This window comes from Ptiloglossa arizonensis, chromosome 3 (assembly GCF_051014685.1).
Source record: "Ptiloglossa arizonensis isolate GNS036 chromosome 3, iyPtiAriz1_principal, whole genome shotgun sequence".
Classification (NCBI taxonomy): domain Eukaryota; kingdom Metazoa; phylum Arthropoda; class Insecta; order Hymenoptera; family Colletidae; genus Ptiloglossa; species Ptiloglossa arizonensis.
Genome location: NC_135050.1, coordinates 30,832,404 through 30,850,763, shown reverse-complemented (window position 1 = coordinate 30,850,763; position 18,360 = coordinate 30,832,404). Strand labels below are relative to the sequence as shown.

Here is an 18,360-nt window from a genome sequence, read left to right as displayed (position 1 = left end):
AACTTGTATCGCGTCACCGACGCTCAAACTTCGACGACAGTGAATACCATCCTGTTGCAGACTTTCATCTTTCGTACTGTTGTTGTTTTCGATCGTGGATTTTACGTTCGAACAAAGATGTGCGATCTCGGTGTCTTTGCGCGTCTATTTGAAACTGTTTGCCAACAATTTTCATTACACGAATAAATGAAAATAAATTATAGACGCTGATTCGTCGATAAAAACGTAACGTTTCTAATCGTTGCGAATCGCGTGAAACGATTTATAGCCGATCGAGGAAAGTCTCGTCGGTATAGCGCAGCGGTACCTTAGCACGAAACCTAGAAAATCTCTACAAAGGTGTTCATATTTTCGCTTAAATGCTAGTATTGTTTTTTGTCGTTCGAGCAGGCGTTTGCGCGCAATTCGTTGATCGCTGATCGCTGATCGCTGATCGCTGATCGCTCGATCCTAGCTTGGTTACTGCCGCACGAGAACACGCGGCGTTAATAGACGCGCGCGGCCGCCCGTACGCACCCTTGCTCGCGTAGTCTATCCCCGTCTCTCGTACACGCGCACGCACACGCACACAAAATATTACAATTATAAATCTATATTATGGCCGTAGATTTTTCTTTCTCATTCGAGCTTTTCTCTCGCACGACAAAACTCCTTTTACAACACGGTCTCCGAGTTACCAATTCTCCCGTTACGCGGTACTATAATTTTTCTCGAGAAAGCATTTATCATTTATGCGAGTTGTTAACGTACCGACTGTTCGTTTATTGCGCGACACACCCTCGATCGACAACGGTAGTTTTCCGACGGCGTTTTCCAATAAAAACCGGTAATCGATTATCGAATCGAGTCGCGTGAACGCAAACTGAACAAAATTGTGCAGACAATTTTGTATGTAATGTACATCGATCGAAAGTGTATTCGGAGTTCCTTACGAAACTATCGTCTCAATGATGATTACGCCACACGCCATTCCTCGCAGCGTAAGAAGAAACAAACGACCAAAACGCATTGTTGAAAATTGAAAGCGTATAGGTTAACAGAAAGAAAACACAAATTCGAATAACGTGTGGCGATAACGGAGGAAAGGTGATCGAAAGATACGATGACTCGAAGAGGACCCACAATTATCGTTGCCCTCGTTGCCATTGTCGTCACCGATATCTTTGGCCTTACGAGAAAGAGACCAATAATCGCTGTATTTTATGTTTCAACGCTTTCCATGATAAAAGAACCACGTATATAACACAATGATTTTTTTCGTCTCTACGTCGTAAGCATGCGTTGTAGCGTGCGTGCACGCACGCACGCACGATTTTCTTAATTACAGGAAATAATAACCATTATTCGCACGCGAGTAATCGAATTTTTAAGGAACCATGGAAAGAAAGCGAGGAGACGGACAACTCTGGTGTAACCGGGGCGCGTTATACGGGGCCCGTTCGTGACTCTCTTTAGTACTCTTTTTTTCGAACGGTCCGTAGAGGCGCGCAAGCAACCTTATCGGAGATTTTCCCGCTGTTTCGGTCCACCATCTTTGTCGCTGGTACGCGTACACGCATCGTCGTCAACGAACAAACGGATCGATGGTATTGCAGTATTACTACAACGGTAAAACTGTTCGTACGGATTACGTTTACGGAAAACATAATTGCTCGCAAGCTACGTCGAGCGTTTTCTTCGCTAGAAAAACGGTGGACCAAATCCGCGAGTAAATCGTCGATGACCCACCCGTTGCGTGTATAGGCCCCGCTTAAGATGTTTACGACCTGGGACCGGCAATGAATAGTTTTCTAGCTTTGGCACCGTTTGTGTTCCACGAATCGATTGCTCGCTCTTCAATTTCAATCGGAGCCGTGTCACGTGCCTAAGGTTTCTCGATAATTAGTTCGTAGCTGGTCGAAAGCGAAAGCGGGAGCGGGACTCGAAGAGAAATGGAGAAAGCGAGACGAGATATACGTATGTATACACACGAGCCAACGAGATACGCGTTACTGCAACTGTATAAGAATGCTTTCGTAAAAATAAAATGAAAAATATAAATATTTCGTTTCTTTTATTAGTCGATAATTCGTCTTGGCGCGTGCTTTATCGCTTTCGCGCGTCAACCGAAGAGTCTCGCTCCGAGCAATTGCCTCGAGTGGTTGGAACGGCCACGTGTAAGTTTCAAGGCTTGGCAGCCAGAAAAACATCTATCGGGGCACTACCGTGTATGCACGAACGCATGTGCAGATATGCACGCAAGTACACAAGTACGCGTAGCTGTTTGTTCGTTCGTTGATTCGTTTAAGAGAGGGTTCTCCTTAAAAATTCGCGGACTCGATCGAATTCATGGAATAACGTAAAATTTTTGCAAGATCGATTATGCTGCCTCGCTTCTGCTCGGTAACGGTCGAATAAAAAAATATGGCAAAATCACATCTCCAGATACATCGGAAAGATCGAACGTTTTCGAGAAAACTTCTAACTCTATCTACGTAGACAACTGTCGTAGAGTACCCAGCAGCGTGTCGTTACGTTGTTGAACAAAGCTTTTCAGGGTTACGTTATAAGAAGGAAGAACGAGTAACGATTTAACTTTAACCCTGAACGAACTTGGATCGTGTATAGACATTATAAACACTTTCTCCTTAGTTTTCTTCAAACGCGACAGTATGCGATTCGTAAGAAATTTACGCAGCCTGTTGCAACTGCCCTGAGTAAAAAATCTCCCACCACACAGTACGAACTAGCGGAATATAAATCTGGAAATAAGTCAGTTTAGAAAATATAAATCTTTCGTTTTCGTTTTCGTTTATGCGAACGGTTTGCGTTTAACTTGGTGGTGTCCGATGAATATGTTTACGAATCGATCTACCGTCCCTCGCCGCGGTACACTCTACGAATGAACACGTCGTGGCACCACCATCGTGTCTATCGACACGAAGAATGGATACCTACGATCGACGAACCGTTCACTCGACGTACAAGCAAGCGTGGCAATCGGATACATGGCGAAGTACGGCCAAACGATACGGAGATCGATCGTATCTAGGAAACTACGCGCGATACTTATTCGGAAGGAGGGAAAGGAGAGGGGAACTGCGAGGAGAGAGGAGAGAGGAGAGAGGAGAGAGGAGAGAGGAGAAAGAGAGAGGACAAGGAAAAAAACATGATACATAGTCGAGCGAGAGTGATGTTGCGACTGTGGGTGGGTAGACGATAAAACGACATTTCGTCGATAAAACTCTACAAAAATACGTAACAGCAATTAATGGATGATTCCGTGTAATCTAGGTTCGTCGGGAAAATTTCCCCCTAACGCGTTCCTCGCCTTTAATCCCTCTTGATCTTTGTATTTCTTTCTATCCTTCTCACACTCTTTATACTTATTCACTTACGACGCAGGTACAATTTTTCTGTCATTTTTTTGTTTTTTTTTTTCGTTTTTTTTTTCTCTCTTTAAACTAACCTTTTATCTTTTATCTTTCTTACGTACTAACTCTCTACAAAGATACTTAAGAGACATTTACAAAAAAAATGGCCGTAGTTGTCGCCCCTTTCTTTTCGACGCACACCCGTTGTTCCTTTCTCGGACATCGTAATATTCGCGACTTTTTCGAACTTACACTCTGCTACACCCTTAAAAACCTACTGAGCAAACTATTCGTAACATGCACCAAAATGCGCTTTACTCGTCGTCGGCATTACCCCGCTGTTTCTGACTCGAGAACGCGTTGTTGTTGTTGTTGTTGTTGTTGTTGTTGTTGTTGTTGTTGTTGTTGTTGTTGTTGCTGTTGTTGTTGTTATTGTGTATTGTTATTGTTAACCACTCCTCGAAAAGCGACCAGAAAAGGAAAAGAAACTCGTTCGCGTTTTGCCTGCCGTAGTTTTCCCGGGCTACGAGATTTATCGAAATGCAAAGATGTTCGCGAAAAATAGGTGATCGTTGACGCGGCCTTGTCACCGATGATGTTCGATCGAAAAGGTACGTTCTCCTCTTCTAACGTCGTCGATCGTTTGTCGGTGCGTAAACATCCGTGTCTCGATAAATCGATACGAACGGAATACGAACATACTTGCAAGCACTGTGTTAACAAAAGTACAGAAAGATTACCTACCGCGAATCGTATTTATCGTTAGTCCGTATTACTCTGTTCCAAATCGTTAAATACGACGAAACACGCGTTAAAGGCTTCTTATATATCCGAGGGTAAGAACGATGTCAATTCGACTTTTAACGTCCGTAGCGTTTGTTTTTACAATTTACAGGCGTGTATCGCATTTATGTATTTACGGTACGATTTCGTTCGCATTATCTTAAACGAATCGTCGTCGAACGACGACGGATGAACGATGAATCGAACGAACACTCGATAAACTTAAAACGAAGCGCGTCGCGCGAGAAGCTTTTCAAACAAATCAAACAATATTCTGCTTCGAATTTCGTCAAATGCGAATCCGCGAAAGATCATCGGCCGCGTCAATGTTGATCTATCGTACATTAGTATGGTTGTCTATGCTCGATCATCGGTGGCGCACCCTGCTCCCCAGGGAGCAGCCTCGCTTTTTGCCCAATCGTAAAACCGCCGTCTACGGTGTCGTTATTATTCCTTGTAAACCGTCGATAGATAGCGTTCGCTGAACAGACTTTTCCTCGTATCCCTATACGCAGACGTGTAAATACGAATTGTACGCTACAAAGAAAGGAGATTTATTCGCAAAGATGTCACCCTTCAGCCACTCGGGGATGCGATCACTGCTTTGCTCGTTTGACGTTCGAGCAGATCCGATCGCGCCTTCAAACGACGTTGGAGCAAGCGACTCTCGCTAGGCGGTGACAGACCGAACAATTGATGCAACGAGGAATCCTTACCGACCAACCGATTCTTCCCGATGGTCTTCGAATCGGTCAGATCGATGCTCGAACGAACCGAATAACATTTTTGACGCGAGTTCGCGTCGAACTCGCTGGAGGAATGAGTCGCGTATAGCTTACTGTGCTCCGAAAGTTCGCTGCTCGAATCGGACATGTGCCCGTAAGGATGGTTGTCTTCGTCGGTGGACGAAGTCGACAATCGCGGCTCTCTGTTCTCCGTCAAGTCCTCCAGATTCACGGAGAAGTGTTGAAGTACCACACGATTCACAGCCATTGCCGATTCTGCAAACGCTGAGAGTTCCCTCGCGGAATTATTCCTCCTAAGGGCAAATGCGAGCGAATATAAATATTTTATAGCGGGATTTCGGGAATAACGACAAATCGCGACATAACGAAAGCGCGGAGGATCTTGTCTGGCAACGGGTAATATTTACCGGGAACTTTACCTGATAATATGAGGGGTCGTGAGAGATTTCTCAGTGTTCTCGACCGAACTTGGACCCGGAGTGATCCACGGATGCTTCAGTATCCCTTCAGCGCTCAGCCTTTGATGGGCTTCTTTCACCAGTAAGCTTCTGATCAAATCTTTCGCATCCTCCGAAATGCATCTCCATTCGCTGTCCGGGAACTCGTACCTGCCCTCCTGAATACTGGTGAACAGGAGCTCTTGGCAAGCTTGACAGTTTTCTCCCCTCTCCCAGCCGCAATTGGTGCCGCAATTCCCGTAGAAAGGTGGATAACCGCAAAGGAGAATGTACATGATGACACCGAGACTCCAGAGATCGCAACGCTTGTCGTAATAATTGGCTTCCCCGATGAAAGCCTCCACGACTTCCGGTGCCATGAAATCTGCGCTTCCGACGGGTGTCAAAAGTTGCGGTGTCGCTACGGGACTGGAGAGCGAGTTGTTGAACTTGATGCCCGAACCAAGATCAAAGTCGCATAATTTGATCGGTGTCAATTTGTCCGGATACACGCACAAGATGTTCTCGGGCTTCAGATCCCTATGGGCGATACCTACGAAAACGAAAACACGCGCGTGCGCGCGCGCGCGCCCCGGTTAGTTAACGACCGCCAGGTAACGGTTCGGTTTTACGCGTAATGCGTAAAAAGCAATGGTTTTTACCTTTCTTGTGAAGGAAATTTAGCGCACTAGCGATCTCCTTGATTATTTGACTCGCTTCCCGTTCGCTGAAGTGAATTTTTTCTTGAATTCGGCTCAGCAACTGACCACCGTTCACCTTCTCGAATACCAGATAAAATTTCTCTTCGTCTTCGAAGAATTCGATCAATTGAATAATATTTGGATGTCCCTGACAATGATGGAACGTTTCAACCTCTTTGAATACACGGGCACGCGCATGACCGGGAATTTTGTCGATTATTTTAACGGCATATTCCAGATCCGTGAAAAGCGACCTACAAGTCTGAACCGAGGCGTAAGCACCCTCTCCAAGAACTTCGCCGGTCAATCTGTACAGTTCTGAAACAAACGCGTACAGTAATTTTATTTCGATACGAGTTGAGTAAATACGAGTAAAGGTGAAAAAGATACCGCTACGTTCACGGTACAAGCATCTTCGAGCATGGTAAAAACTACATTGATTACCACTAACAAGATTTGCCTTCCTCTCAGCTTTTTTTTAAGCGATCAAACTAAATCAACATTCTCGATTTTTCTCTTCTCAAAAATACAATAAAAGTTCACCCGTTCGGCGAACTTGGAACAGCCCGGGAAGCTAAATCGATTAATCTCTCTCTCGAGTGGGAGGAAAGGGATAGAGAGCCTTAGCGACCACCGTACGTTGGGAGTCTCTATAAACGTACGCGACGAAACTTACAAACACTAAAATTAATCATCGTTAAAACCGCGTACGCATCTCCCATTCAATTCTTACATGTGTATTTCCCGTATTCTCGATATTTTACAATACCGTCGTGCTAACGATTTTTATCGACGATTATTGACTTTATCGTCGAAACGTATCTCTACCACGGTACACGAAACATTGATCAAGGTTCTGCCGGTGTAGCCCAATCAATGTTAAGGTCACAGAGAGGTGGGTGCTAACACACATCGAAACCATCGTCAAACTACTGCGCATACAAACATTCTCCCTCTCTTTCTTCCCGTTCCAGGTCTTTAAACTTCTCTCGTCCCTCCTGCCTGGTTCCCGCCCCTTTAACACGATACGATGTCTTCCGTTCTTTTTTATCGCATCGGTTCGTTCGTTCTCTCACTCTCTTGTTCGACGACGCAACTATTGCGCCGCCGCTGCTGCTGCCGCCATCACCGCCACCACAACCACCACCACCACCGCCGCCGCCGCCGCCGCCGCCGCTGCTGCTGCCGCTGCTGCTGCTGCTACTGCTATCACGCTACTCACTCTCCTTTTACCATCCCTTCTCTGTTCCACAACCCACGTCTGCTCCCCTTCTAATTTCCCCCACTGGTCTTCTACCATTTTGCCTCGCACCAAAGATACGATTCTGCTTGGCAACACCGCTGCCGAATACCTAGCAACCAGAAGCAGTTGATACGCACAACGTCTACACGCTGCTTCTTTCTACGGCCTCCGCGTGAAAATCGGCAAAAGCCAATTGTATAATTTAGCTCGAAAAGCGTTGCGTTGACGAAAAATAGAACTCGAAAGTGTACATTATTCGATGCTGGTGATCAAATATCGATCGTTATTAAAACGATCCTACGTTGCAATTTTCATTGCGCTATATTTCCAACTAAATAACACTCGACGCGTTTGATCATTCACGATTATCCATAATATACAGTTGTACTCGTTTTAATATTTCGAGACTATACTACTTTCAAGTCCAATGCTTTATACTTTTTCGAATTACTAAAATATTTGTTCGCTTACTTTTTGTTACATTAACTTGTAAACAACAAAATATAAAAAGTTGTTTTATAATTGCAATATTTTGTGTAACAAATATTAAACAAAACGATGTCTAATTTTCGCGTTACAAAAATATTCAAACATTACAAAAGTATGTTACTATATTTATTGGATAACCTGCACGATGAATCACTTATCTCTTGAGCGCTTAGACATATTTGAAATAATTTTCTTTAAATATTCGCAATCAACGTTGTTCCATTCTTCTTGTAATCGAATTTTCGATCGATTTGGCGATCGAGACTGTGGATACAGCACTTCTGGACAATTGGCAATTTATGTTTTGGATCATTGTCTTGATAAAACGTAAGACGATTACGGACTCCAATTTTATCAACATTTTTTAACAAATTATTTTTCAGAATCTTTAAATATTTATTTTCAGCCACGATCCGATCAATAAACGCTAATTCGTCAACCCCGTCACACGATATATGTACATACAGCCCCACGCTATCGCACTTCCTGCTCCGTGTTTTACGGTTGGTTCTCGATTTTTTGGTTTACGTTCCTCTTTTTGATTCTCCTTCGCACTCTGTCCATTCGTCCGAACCAAGAACGTTATATTTGCTCTCATCGGCAAAGATTACGCCCATCCATCATTCTTCTTCCTTTGAAACGTTTAATCACTTTCTTCTGTTCATCGCGTTCACGTACAGCTTCTTTTGCACAATTCGATCATTGCGATGACCACTCTCTTTAGGAACCCATCGAACAGTCTAAAGTATAATAATGTGTCCAACAAATAAGCTATTTCACGGTAGCTTTTACCTTTTTTTCTAATTAAAAATCACTAATTGCCGTTTATCGAAACTCATGATTCTTCCTTTTTGGGGCATATTGAGTATTCACTGTTACGTTTACATTCGAAAATTAAACATCGGATTGGGATATTTGTTGGAAATAATTGAGGGATTCGTGGATAAATATATGTGTCCAAATATTTTTGTAACGCGAAAATTAAGTGTCGTTTTGTTTGATATTTGTGTTTTTACTTTTAATCCATACTACCTTACACACGCGCGCGCGCGCGCACACACACACACACGCGCGCCTTTTACTACTAAAAGTATTGTAACGTCCAAATATTAAAAAAGGTGACTGTAGATATATTTATGTGATCTGCTGCTCTCAGAAAAGCGGGCTTGTAGATAAAAGCAACTTTTTAAAAAAATCACGCTTATATGTAGTTTGAGATATATACTCACTCCCTCCCTCCTCAACTCCCAACTCAAAAATAGAACAAGGTTTTTATTAATAATAGTTACATTTGTAAAAATGTTCGCATTTACGCGAATTTCAAGATTTCTAAATGCGACCGATTTTATTCGAATAAGAAGGGAGGGAACGTGAAAACCCGAAAATCGATTTTTGACATACAAACTTCCTTCCTTGGAAACAGGTCACTCGTTAAATATACACTACGTATAATTTCGTGAAGCACAGAGTCCGTTCCTTCGGTAATTAGAATACATCGATGCTTCCGTGCCAATACTCAACGACGTCATTTCTGGTATCAGTGTACATGTGTACGTACGCGACGATTCAGCTTACAATTCGACGTTGAAATTTTTGATAATTTCCTTGGTAATTGATATGTAATCGTTTCATCGAAACGGTTCTCGACGATATCGTTTCTATTTGTTTTAAACTTTCAAAATATTCGATACATTCTGGTACGATGGAATAAGTTTGAAATGCTTTTACGAATTTGAACAAAGTCGATAAATTTGCGTAAGTGTGGATTAAAAAGACTTGGTTTTTGGATCATTTGACCGTCAAGTAATTTAGTTTCAGTTACCCGAGAAGAATGATGCAAATTGAACATGGAAGAACGAAAAGTGACATCGCGTTCTTTCTGGCTCCGAATCGTATACATACATACATACATACATACATACATACATACATACATACATACATACATACATACATACATACATAAACATAAACGTGCACGCAAAATAAAGAAAATTATAAAAAAAATCATGCACGATCTTGCGTTTCGATGGAAAGATGATTGTTTAATCGTTGCGAGGTTCGTTTACAGAGCATGGAAACCAAATAAATTTGTATTTTCCAAATACGAAAGTGTAAGAATTCGAAGAAAGCGAAATAATATAAGAATATAGCTTCCAACGATATCGACGAGTTAACCCGTGCCCCAGATTTCAGCGTTACATGGGCACTCGTGCTCGCTCAGTTTACCACTAGGGTGTAAGTACGGAGTGGAAGCTTCTCGAACCCGAAACTCCGGTTTACGAATCGATAGTACGCTGACGCAATCGACTGAAGTACAGAACTCGAGCAGTGGTTTTCGGCTATCGTGCGCAATTTAATTTTTACGCGAAAATACGCAAATCGACGAACTCGCTGTACCTTATACATTTTTAGATTTGCCATCGTATTTGATCGAGCTCAATATACGTTTTTCGCAAATTAATTCTAAAAAGAACGAATAATGGAATCGAATCGCACCGTCGATCTTTACCCAATATTAGAAATAACATTAAGACGGTAGAAATATCTATTTGGTATATTTTACGTTTCGGTAACGCGATATTTAGCGGGAAGAATCTAATGGTCTAATAACGAAATTATGTAGAACGTTTCGTGAGAATTTTTTATAAACAACCAAGGTTTGTAATGTAAAAGTGTTTCAATTTAAATGTTCCATGAGTAAATACGTCAACGGCGCCTGTTTTATGATCAGAAAATCGTGATCTCAGCTTTTTTGTCCAACTTAAGTATTAAATCATTGTTTAAAAATATACAAACAATACTAATAATTTGATATAGTTATCAAAAAATATATTGAAATTTTGTACATTCGAACGTATTGAACTTTACAAGTGAGAACTTCACAAAGAGAAAAATAGGTGGGCAAAAGTTCAAACGTAACAGTTTCAACATAGTAACAGGTACATTAAATTCTTAATATTATTTGTATATTTTTAAACAAAGATTTACTACAAATGAAACTTAATTGTCAAAATTAAAGTTAAAAAATGTATTTGTAGTCACAGCATATTCAAACCTTAGACTTTCCGCTTATGAAGCGTGCACTGCTGGCACTCGCCCAACACATTTCCTTGTAAAACATTTAAATTTAAACACTTTTATATTACAAATCGTAATCGTTTATAAAAAGAATGCCCATTGAAACCAAATATTCCACAGAATGTCATCATTCGACCTCTAGGTTCACCCCTCCAACTAAATCTCCGGTGGAATACATAAAAGATCTCCTTATTAGATACCCGATGAAATTCTCTAGTTGCGCGAAAGGAAAGGTATAAAGAAGAGACTGAAATTTGTAAGTATTATTTTCATCGAGTGTATTTGCTAACGAGATTTTACAAGAGAAATAGATAAGGAGGGGGGGGAGGAGGAGGAGGAGGAGGAGGAGGAGGAGGAGGAGGAGGAGGAGGAGAAAGAGGAGGCAGAAAAGAAGAAAAAAACAATGGGCAACAGAAATGTAAACCATGTTGTAGCAAGTCGTCGACTATCGTACTAGAAACAGAAGTTTAAGTTGCGCATACGATCGATTCGGAACGTCTCGCGTGAGAGTTTCTCGAACGTTCTGAACTTGTGTAAGGTCAAATACCTAAGTGAAATGCAAGTCACTGGAGCACAAGTGACGCGCGCGCGTACACACACGTACACAATAAACGGTCGCAAAACAATTGTTCGAATCTACGGAAACGAGGAAAACGTTGAACCGTCGCACATTTTCTTTCGACAGTGATCCTCCCCGCAGTCGATCGTTCCTATCGTAATACATCTGCTCTGCTCTACTCGTCGTACATTTTTGGCTAGTAGTAATATACGGGTAGTAGAACGCGGCTCGATGAGAAAACCTATTTATGTATTTAGGCTTTCGCATACTTCTAGGAACACTTATCGAACCGAAGCATTTTGAAAAATATTCCGACGTTAACGAAACAGTCGAGGAAATGTTCCAGACCCAGAGAGTATCGCATACTCGTAGCATTCACTTTCGATACCTTTTTTTCTTTTCAAGCGATATTAGAAGATGTTTCCATGGAACGGAATGTAACGGTTATTGCTCTATCGACACTTATCGTTATAAATATTCGTAACTTCTTTTTCACTTTAGTTGGGCAAGTCCGAAACTCTTTCCATTGAACATTACCTTGAAAGCAAGAAGACATAAAGGACGATCCAGAACGCTTCTTCCTGCGTCTTTTACGCCTGGCTTCCTCTTGCCGAGCTTGCACCGCGCTCATAGATTCTCCCGTTGTATTCACAGTGTCTCGGCAAGTTGCATCCTCTGGAACAAACATTACGAATGCACGTTCGATTAAATGAAATTCGTTCGATTATCTTATCGTCTCCTAAACTTTTCTTCACAATTATGAAGAATCGTACGCAACGCGTACGAAATGGGAACGCTCCTTTTACTATGAGAATTCGTTGTACTTGGTTTTTGTTTCTTTGAAGTTTGACAAAATGAAATACGATCGGTTTTGTGCCAAAAACATTGAACATTTCGTGTCGTGTTTGTATGAAACGACAACTCGGTACCTGCCAATTTATACACCGTAGGAATAAAATATTAACAAAGTAATTCAGCGGTGGAGAGTTTAACGAATGTCTCGAAAGAACACCGAAAAGAGTACCGCTCCAGAGATTAATTTTTTCGTTATCCAGCGAACAAAGCACACGTACGAGTAATAATGCCCGAATTGTAATAACGAATACATTTGCATTATCATTTCAAAGTTTATTCTACATACTGTTCACATAAAACTAAAATATACTTTTAAAGATGAGTGTTACTCAAAAGTGAAAGGTAAAGTAAATGTACAAGCAGTGCGATCAAAAATAAAATCACCTTCTAAATAATTTTCTAGAGTTGTACGACTACGCGACGCATAAGGGTTAGTTACGTAACGGTGCTGTTTATTTGCAGACAGAATTTCTCGAGAATCAATCTGCCGTCCACACACGCGACACTCCCGCTTTTGTTATCGTTACGGTCACAATATTATTTATTACCGTGCGTTTATCTACGTTGTTCAAACGCCAGGGCAAGGATATTAGTCATTCTTCGTTTTAGACTTATCGGTAATATTTACTTTATCGATTGTTGATGATGTACACGTTTCATTCGCTTCTGTATCTCAATGTTCGTAGAGTTAAATAACGTTTGCGGCAAAAAGGATTCCGCAACTGATGATTCAAATTTTTTCGGTGTATCGTGTACAATGTGTACAAGAATGTCTCCAACTAGAAGCGAGGTAAACGCGAAAAGCCAACGATTTTGTTGTTACGTATAAACCGTACACACTCCGAAAGTCACGTAGGTACATATTTAGTGGTAGAAAAACCGGAGTGTTCGCCGCGTTGCTCTGGTCGATAACCGTCGATGTTGCCCGAACGTTGCCATTTTTGCCAACGAATGTTGCTTCGATTTATTACGTTCGATGTCTACTTGTTAGACAGAAAACAACAAACATTGCGCGCGCGCGCGTGTGTGTGTGGGTGTGTCGATTCGAAATTTAAAAACTATAAGCACGAAAGAAAGTTGTTTAATATTTAAAAAAGGCTAAGCTAGTCTACGTACGAATTGTGCGAACACCACACCTTCGATCATCGATAGAATGGGAGACAATAAAAAAAATTATAATCAGTAATATCGTTATTTAAGGAATACGATCGGATACAATCGGGCTACCTCGTAATTACAACGTCCTACTTGTTTGTCAATAAATTGTAAATTCTTTACGAGCTATTGTCGCAGTTTGCCAGCAGTGTTACGTATTTTGAACTACCGGCGACTACGATCAAATGTGGCAACGTTAAAATTTTCTAAGAATGAAAAACAAAATACGCGAGTATTGGTTCGAAATGCACACGCACGCGCACACAAATGTATTCGTACGTGCATGGTCAGTGAATGTCACGATGTAAACCTTGTTTGTGAACCTCGAAGAAAGACGAACTCTTTGTTCAGAAACCTCGGTTTCAAATAAATTATATGTTTCACGTACGATTAACCTCCTACGCTCACGATACACATAATTGTCCGAGAGCACGTTACAGACAAAAGAGCTACTCTTTGGAGCGACAAACGCGCGAAAGAAAGTTCTTATTCGCGACAAAATGGTTGCCAACAAGTATTTCACGCTACGTACAAGGTGTAATTCGGTTGTTAGCAAATATATATTCGCTGCTCGCATAGCTAGACGAGAAGCAATACACAGTGCACGGCCGAGAGCTCGGAGTTCAATGACTGGCACAGAAAAGGAACGCCGCCATCTTACGCGAGATATGCACGTACGATAATGTCGCTGCATCCGCAAACTCACGACAATGTAAAAATTCAACGACCCCGTCGGGATTACGAATGCGAGACGATCTACTATACGGTGCTTTCTTTTCATCTTTCGTTATTTGTCGTTTGCGTTTCAAAATTATGCAAGTGTTATTCTTTCTACCAACGACCTACGATTTAGGAAAAACCTACTAAATACACATCACTAAAATAAATGTACCCATATCGAGCACAGTTCTAGATACGTTCACAGAGAATCCGGTATAATTGTCACGAAACAAACATTTAAAAATATCTCGAACGCTTATATATTTTTAATGATTCAACAGCTCCATTTACGACGTACCCGTTAACACGCTTTAAAATTACAAATACATATATTTTATTTTTTCGACCTAACGCTTCTACCAGTTTCCAAGTTAAACGAACATGTACTACCGTTTGTTCCAATAAAGAACGAATCTGTAATCGGTACACGTTACGCATGCCTTTGAACCAGAAGACATCGACTTACATTAGAAAAGAGCGAGATTAGATTACGGATCGAGCATCGAGTACACATGGTATAGGTGCGCGACACTCGGAATACCCAGTGAGACTCGGACGTATTTAACGTCGCAGTCAATTTTTTAATCAACCATTATCTTTTATACCGATACCTTAATGCAATTACAATTTTTTATTGTCACTCGCTGTTAGTTCTATTGCTATAACTTGCATGTAATGTTTGTCTTGCGTTATATAATAGGTTAAATCTATTTAATACACAAATAAATAAGTGAACAAAATATCGTTTGTGGCATCGCATCGTTAATAGTTCCAAACCTTTCAAATAGTGTATGAAATCAAATATTTCAAAAGTTTATGAAATCTGGAAAAAATGCAGCATGTACAAATCCCTTTGTCCTTGGGAATGAATCCTTCCCTTTAAGCGGAGGGGAGAAACGAATCTGTCGTGCGCAAGACTCTCTTTCTCTCTCCTCCCCTCGTCGATTCTTTGTTTGAGTTGCCCTTACCGACGCCCTTCGCGACACGCGTCGAACTCGAACGAACCGACTAACCCACTTCGACCCTCGAAAATAATTCAACGACGGGTGCTGCATTGCACCGTGCCATCGCACAATTTGCGTTGTGTTGCGTCGCGTCTTCCTTTCTCCCAAATATTTCCAAACAATATTTCATTTGTCCGATTTTTTCCTTTTTTCAATTTCCAAATATGAATAAATTTACGAAAAAAGAAATGTATAAGACAAATATGAAAACAAAGAGGACACTAAAATTCTTCGAGACGTAAAAAGTAATTCCGAAGTCACAAATAAAAGGAATACGAATAAAAATAATTAATATTCTTCGATGAATTGTTCACTGGACAATTACATAACACATTCTACGTAATGTTGTCGGAAAAGACAACGATCGACGATAACGTTCAAAAGTTACCGTTCATCGAGCACAGAAATTGTATTAAACGAAACAATGAAAATCTGTTTTCGACTTCAAGGGTAACAACAACTGTCGCAAATTTACTTTTTATGTAGAGTTAGACTACGTTTATCGTTGCAGAGAAGATCACGTTTCATACATGTAGATATAACCGAATGCGATTAAAAGGCTCGAACGAAATTTGCATTTTCCAATGTAATCAAAGTACGAAGTTACAATATGTACCGAGAAACAGCGAAACTCGAAGTGAAGAACGTTGGCAACGACGTGTGTTGTGTACCGGCTTCGAGAAAGTTCTTCCGTTAACCAACTTCGAGCGTCACGTCCTCTGTTCTTCCATTGCGGCAAATCTTAAAAATTCGTAGCGGCCGGTACGAAATCTATTCTGAACGATTTTGTAAGTGAAATCCGAGCTTTCGGTCGATATCTATAAACCTCCTTTTTACGAACCGTGACAGACTTCGCGGTCGTCCAAATGACATCTTTTATAAAACACGATGTATAATAGGAATTCGTTCAACGCAAAGCACACGGTTGTTGAACGAAAAAGATTGGATCGATAGAACGAACGGGCAACCACTGGGTTATGTTTTAATTTCGTTACTACGAACAAATGATAAAAATAGCTGTGTGTGTTTGGAGAATAGAGAGGAACGGTAAAGGAACGGTAGAGGAACGGTAGAGGAACGGTAGAGGAACGGTAGAGGACGGTACTAATTCGCGAATATAGAACTCCTTTTCAAGAAAATAAGTTAAATCAATCTCGGTTTGAAGAATATCTAGCATTATGAGTAAATTACTATACCTCTTCCGACTTCCTGACACCCGTCTTCTCGTTCTTCCAGAATTTTCTCCACCATTTTTCCACGCGAAAAAGTCACTCGTCGAAGCGTTTAGAAAAGAATCGAAAAGGAAATATCCTTCTTCCGAAACGAAGCTTTCTTCTGCTCTCTTCCACTTTTCCGTATCGTTTTCGTTTAACGAACACCGGTGGAACGTTCTCTTAATTTGATATCAATAAGTGTAAAAAAGAGTCAGTCGTATATACAAAAACATCTATATCCACTAAGGTACTGATATAATCTTCTTTCCCAGGAATCAACGATCGCTCTGTACACGTATAACGTCGCTTCTTCGGTACGTACATATATATATATATATATAGATATATATATATATATATATATACGTGAGTTTCGGCTCTACGTTCTCTTCTCTCTATTCTTCTTGATCAGTCTTCCTCCCATTACCGACGTACTTTCGGGATCGATCGATATATATCAGTGTCGGTATCACAGATATAAATAAATATATAAAGGCTATCTATTCCTTTACTTCTCTAGTTCTTGCGGCCTCTCCGAACGACAAAAGATGCTGCTGTTGTTGTAATTGATGATACGTGTTGTAGTTTGTATCTTTAGAATAAATACTATCACAGACTCTGACACTGCGCTTTTTCTTTCCTGTTCGCTCGTTCACTATTCCGTTACTCCTTTATCTCTAGCGATATTAGCCGATGAAGTTCTCTTCCCACTGTTTTCGATCCGATGACGTCGTTGTTCCCAGTGGGCAAACAAGAACTCAATTTCTCGAGTTCTTAATCGCCAACAAAAACTTCACCTACCTCCGCTCCCTCGACTCTTCTCTCCTACTCTGAGACTTTTCGCCGGATAAACCGGGGTTTCTTCGTACGCGCAAATCCCGCGGTGGTCGCTGCTCCGTTGTCGCTATCGCACAGCCTCTCGCACGTAGCGGTAACCGGGCTCGGAAGCGCATCAAAAATCCTTCGTCTACCACATCGGGTCTTTCCGTACACCTTCCCTCACTGCTCGGCAGTTGGTTTCCGACTGAACCTCAACAAGATGGCTGACTCGCTTACTAACATTCCCTCCGCTCTCTGCGCAATCCGTTCGTCGCCGCATCGACGAGTCCGCTGATCCCCACCGTCTTGTTCTCTGCGCCGCTTCCCTCCTGCCTGTACGTTACTTCCACGTAGGATCGGACGACTTTGTCGACGCCCTCTGAACAGCTCCGCGCGCCACGTCACGTAGCCCCCGGCCAGGGGCTCTCGTCACGAGGAGACGCACACGGACGATGCACCACCGTGGTGGCTACGTACACACAATTAGCGAATCGTATGATGCAAGTTTTACGTGCCATGCAACATGTATTTTGAATCGATTCGCGACCGGTACACCCTAATTGATAGATGCTGTCGCGTCGCGTCACTGAACAAAGTTCATTGAAAATTGTGTCGCACGGATCACCGTAGGTATCGTTTAGTCTCCTCGTTTTTTACTTGTTTACGAAGCTTTTCTCGAATTATCTCGGGGCCGAGACATTGACTAGATTGAAAATAGTCTTGCACCGTTTCGATAGCGCGTGAGAGTCACTGATCGTCGTTCTCGTGTGTTTGGAATTGACTTGCCGGTAATAACACTATTCTGCGTCTAAGATATGTATTTCATCGACGTTTTTGTAAAAACTTTGAACGATATGCATTCACCGACCGAATTCTCGGTTTAGCTACTGGTGATGTTTACATCTAGCATCATTTATACTCGCGTTGCCGAGGACAGAGCCAGATAAATATACAGGAAATAATGCCGGTGGTAGTGCCACGAGTCGTTTTGGGAATGGATGCGGGCGCATATAATGGCCACCGGCCACGTAGAACGTCACGCGACGTTGAAGGATCGTGAGCTTGTGTGTGTGGCGCTCCCCGCCCCGAGAAGCACAGACACGAATGTAAGAGAACAAAGAACGAAACGTGGAAAGGAGAAAAAGAGAGAGAGAAGCGATGGACGGCTACGCAAAACATTGGTGAGCTTCTCCGGCGCCAA

At 41.7% G+C, this 18,360-nt stretch overlaps 1 protein-coding gene across 1 annotated transcript; it reads right to left on the bottom strand.

The window, feature by feature from the left end:
- Window positions 1-125: 125 nt before the first annotated feature.
- Window positions 126-18,002, bottom strand: LOC143144116 (MAP kinase-interacting serine/threonine-protein kinase 1). Its single transcript, XM_076306187.1, has 5 exons — window positions 16,323-18,002; window positions 11,930-12,067; window positions 5,982-6,338; window positions 5,302-5,872; window positions 126-5,175 (listed from the first exon to the last, which is right to left on the bottom strand). The coding sequence occupies exons 1-5, from the start codon at window positions 16,375-16,377 to the stop codon at window positions 4,713-4,715; spliced, it is 1,584 nt and encodes a 527-aa protein (XP_076162302.1). The 5' UTR covers window positions 16,378-18,002; the 3' UTR covers window positions 126-4,712.
- Between the last annotated feature and the right edge of the window lie 358 nt (window positions 18,003-18,360).

Excerpts from the sequence above, each read along its gene's own strand:
- LOC143144116 (XM_076306187.1), bottom strand. The coding sequence starts at position 16,377 with ATGGTGGAGAAAATTCTGGAAGAACGAGAAGACGGGTGTCAGGAAGTC. Across the intron at positions 12,068-16,322 it reads GTGTCAGGAAGTCGGAAGAG|AGGATGCAACTTGCCGAGAC; the intron begins GTATAGTAATTT and ends TGTTTGTTCCAG. Across the intron at positions 5,873-5,981 it reads AAATTTCCTTCACAAGAAAG|GTATCGCCCATAGGGATCTG; the intron begins GTAAAAACCATT and ends TCGTTTTCGTAG.